This window comes from Miscanthus floridulus, chromosome 6, assembly GCF_019320115.1.
Source record: "Miscanthus floridulus cultivar M001 chromosome 6, ASM1932011v1, whole genome shotgun sequence".
Lineage (NCBI taxonomy): Eukaryota > Viridiplantae > Streptophyta > Magnoliopsida > Poales > Poaceae > Miscanthus > Miscanthus floridulus.
In genome coordinates, this window is record NC_089585.1 from 92,620,236 (window position 1) to 92,624,437 (window position 4,202).

Consider the following 4,202-nt stretch of genomic DNA (forward strand, 5'->3'; position numbering starts at 1 on the left):
TAGCAAGCGGCCAGAATTAGCCTAGTTGACAATGGTCAGCGAGGAAGGCGGATCTTGTGGTTATGTAAAACCTCTGTAGAGTGTATGGTTGATCGATCGATACATGTGCCGACTTGTCGGCTATGGACCTTTCCTGGGTTTCATTTAAACTAGATAGAGAGATGAGTCATTCTCTTCTTCCCCTATGAGAGTGTCAGTCGTAGCCAGGGGCTACGGGCCTTGAGATAGTGCCAAGAGGGAGTTGGCCTATCGACTGAGTGATGGTATGGGTATAGTGATGGTGTGGAGATGGTGGTATATCGATCCCTAGATCAAAACCTGGCTTGGAAAAGGGAACGAAGTGGAATGTGTGTGGGAATGGTGTTAAAACTTGACAAACTATTATTATTTACTTGATATGTTAATGCATAGGAAACCCCATCTTCATAGATTCCTTTGACTACGACCAACTTGCATCCAATTTCCACAAAGCAATGCTCATAGGGTTAGGAGTGGCTAGTACAAATCGTACTGATAAATTTTGGCACATAGGTTCTGGTGAGGAGTATAGCTCCGAGGAGTTTGACGGTTGAGGGGTTCGTGCCTACGCTTGAGTTTGGCGATCTTGTCTTCAAGCTATTCTGAATGAATGCTACTTTTGATTACACCAATGCGGCGATGTAATAAATTATGTAATTCCGCACTATTTGTACTCTGATGTTATCATTGTATGGATGTGATATTCGACTAGAATTTGGGTAATATGATCTATAACGGTCTTATTACACTTCGATGCTGTGGATCTCCCATCGTGGAAATTGGGGTCGCTTCATCAACACTATTTGCTTTATTTTTGAAGAGCGGTAGTGCCGCCCTATAAGGCCGGCAGTGCCGCCCTCTGTTGTAACAGAGTTTTAAGTTGAATTTGTAGGATTGAGCAGCTGAGAGGGTTAGGTTACTATCTGTGAAATATCAACATTGTCTGCTTTATTTTTGAAGAGCGGCAGTGCCGCCCTCTGTTCTAACAGAGTTTCGAGTTGAATTTTTATAGGCCTATTCACCCCCCCCTCTAGGCCTCCTAGGCGACATCAAGGTCCTTTCAATTGGTATCAGAGCCTAGCTCTCAATTTCAGGCTTAACCGCCTTGAGAGAACGATGTCGACAAGTGAGGAGGTATCTCTAGAACTTTTACTTTTAGATGGCTCAAATTATACATCTTGGTCTGCTAGTGTGCTTGATGTTTTTAGGACCATGGGTCCTCAAATAGAGCAAATTGTAGATGTGAGCATTTCACCTCCTCATGATGACTTGATCTACTTATCTAGAGAGGAAGTGAAATGCTTACAACTCAATGCTCAAGCTGCTAATGTCTTATTTAGTGCTTTGAGTGAAGATGTATTTGATGCTGTCATATTTGGAGATGGTAAACGACTTGGTGATGCTCATATCATTTGGACCACGCTCAAGAAAATGTACGGCAACTCCAAATGTGAAGAGAGCAACCTCTCATTGGAAAAACCACTTGAGGAATGCTCAACTTCATCGACAAATGATGAGCCTCAAGTGATTCTCTCAAAAGGCCTATTTGATCATGCCACATCCACTTCCTCGCCAACATATGACTTATTGGATGGTAATGAAATAGTTGGTGAGAACAATATTTTTACATGTGGTACTTCTACTTTCTTTAGTTCTTGTGAGACTAACATTTTGAAGGAAGAAGAAGCTTGTGATCGGTGGAAGCCAAATGATGAATCCACCTTACCAAGAAGCTCAACTCTCTATACCACTTCACATATCGGTCTCATGGCAAAGAAAGAGAAGAAAGTGGCAAGTGAGAGTGAGAGTGAGAGTGACAGTGATAGTGATAGTGACAGTGGTAGTAATGATGATGAGATCAATCAACACCTTGCATGTCTAAGCAAGAAAGACAAGTTGATAGTGATCAAGTTCATAGAGAAGATTCAAGAGCAAGAAGAAGATCTCTACAAGCAAGAAGAGCTTCTCATTGAAAATATCAAATGCTTGGAGAAGTTGACCAAAAGCTTAAGTGCTCTCATGCTAGCTTGGTCCAAAGGTATAAAAACTTGTCAAGTGAGCAAACTCATACTATTAACTCTCTATCTTGTGTTGCTCAATTAGAAGATCAGAATTATATGCTCAAAGACAAGTTGGAAAGACTTACTAGCAAAAATGAGACTTTGCAAGAAAGTCATGATGGGCTTTTGTGCTCTCATGAGAAGCTTATGGAGTCTCATCTCATGCTAGAAGTTGCTCATGAGGTTGTGGTAACAACGGTAAAATCATACCAACCTCACACTCACAAATGCACATATACACAAGTTTCATCTATTTTATCATGTGCTAACAAGTGTTGCTCTCAAGCAAGCCAACCTTCCGTTGAGCATGAAATTGTTGAAACTTGTGATGATTCCATTGCAAAAGAAAATGAACAGCTCAAGGAAGAAGTTGAAGTGCTAAAAGGGGACTTGATTCAATGGAAGGGCAAGTGCAATGCTCAACCTTCTCAAGATAACCATGAAGACATGGTGAAGAAGCTCGAGAAGGGATCAACCGATGCATGCATCAAGCCTTATCAAAAGGGTTACAAGTCCAACAATGGCAAAGTGAAGGGGATACTTAAAGAAGTGCAATCTATCCAGAATGTAGTAGTTTAGCCAGCTGCATAGACTGCAGCAGTGCCGCACCCCAAGGGTGGCAGTGCCACACCTAGACAGAATAGGAAAGTTCCCAAGGCCATCAAGGTGCAACATCAATCAAAGAAGACTCTCATCACTTGCTTCAAGTGCAAGAAAGACGGTCACCATGTCAGAGATTGGCCCTTGAAGAAAGAAGACAAGGGCATGAGCAAGATCCAAGAGAAGAAGATGGCTCATGTCAAGTTCTCCAACATGGGACATAATGCTTCTATGTGTTCCAACAAGGTCGATGATCAAGCCACACTTCCAAAGAACAAGACAAGAAGAAGCAAGAGGAAATGTTATGGTTGTCATGAGAAGGGACATGAAATTGGCTCATGTCCTAATAAGAAAAGTGAAGGCTTGTCATCATCAACAAAGAGGTTCATTAGCAAGGTAGCAAGCAAAGTGCAAGAAGAGGAGGCTAGAAAGAATAAGAACCACCTATGCTACACTTGCAAAGGAAAGGGACATTTAAGTAAGGATTGTCCCATGGGTAACACTTCTAAGCTCAACTTGTCAATTGATTTAAATTTGCTTAGGAGGCCCAAAAATTACACTTGTGCTAGAAAGGTGATTGGTTCACCATGTGCTAGCACACAGGCCATTTGGGTGCCTAAGTCTCTTATGACTAACCATAATGGACCCAACATAGTTTGGGTACCAAATTGTGCTTAGTAAGTGTTGTAGGTACTTGAAGGTGATATGAAACTTTAGGGTGCTTGAGCAAGTTGATTGAAAATATTCACTCAAGCTATCAATCAATTCACATTATATATTATTATATGGTTGACCCAAAGATGAATCAATGGAAATACTTCAAACTTCATATTCACCTCGGTAACTAGTACCTAACCCTTGCTAGCTAGCCACTTGACATGTGTAGTCTCTAATAGTTCACAAATATATATGTGTTTGTGAATTATTAAGAGTGGCTAGAGTACTTCAAGTCTAAGTGAATCATTTGCCATATGATACTTTTAATGGCTCTCTAGTAGAGCAAGATCTTATTCATGTTGTAGGTAATGAGGAACCACCTTGTGGAGCAATCAAGAAAATGGCCATTGGTGATATAAGACCACAAGAAGTACATGCTACAAAAGTGGAAGACCCTCAAGTTACTGCTGTACCAAATTCCGCTGACAACTCTGATGTAGAGGTGCAGCACACCCCTGCTGCAAATCAGCAGGGCGGCAGTGCCACACCCAAGGGCGGCAGTGCCGTCCCTCCTACATAGTAGCAGCTGACTCCACTCTAGCTCATGGACAAATCTACAACCTTCATATGTGCAAGTTGAAGATGAAAAGACCACCTCATCCATTATGATCAAGAAGGGTGGTAACATCTAAATCTCAAGTGCAATTTATTTGAAACTAAACTCCTTTGTGTCTTGTGTAGCCACTTAGGATAATAGAAGCACTTGAGGATATTCATTGGTTGCTGGTCATAGAATAGAAATATGATCAAAATTGAATTGATCAACCACATCAAGCAACATAGGTGACTTGACTTTCCTTTGTGGAC

At 41.3% G+C, this 4,202-nt stretch overlaps 1 protein-coding gene across 1 annotated transcript; it reads left to right on the plus strand.

The window, feature by feature from the left end:
• The first annotated feature begins 1,134 nt into the window (after window positions 1-1,134).
• Window positions 1,135-3,356, plus strand: LOC136460825 (uncharacterized). Its single transcript, XM_066460382.1, has 2 exons — window positions 1,135-2,056; window positions 2,677-3,356. Exons 1-2 carry the CDS (start codon window positions 1,135-1,137, stop codon window positions 3,354-3,356), a joined length of 1,602 nt encoding a protein of 533 aa, XP_066316479.1.
• The last annotated feature ends 846 nt before the right edge of the window (window positions 3,357-4,202 follow it).

What these genes read in the sequence shown, in the direction of transcription:
- LOC136460825 (XM_066460382.1), top strand. Translation starts at nt 1,135, where the DNA reads ATGTCGACAAGTGAGGAGGTATCTCTAGAACTTTTACTTTTAGATGGC. An exon ending in CATGCTAGCTTGGTCCAAAG is followed by an intron (nt 2,057 to 2,676) that starts GTATAAAAACTT and finishes CATAGACTGCAG; the next exon opens with CAGTGCCGCACCCCAAGGGT.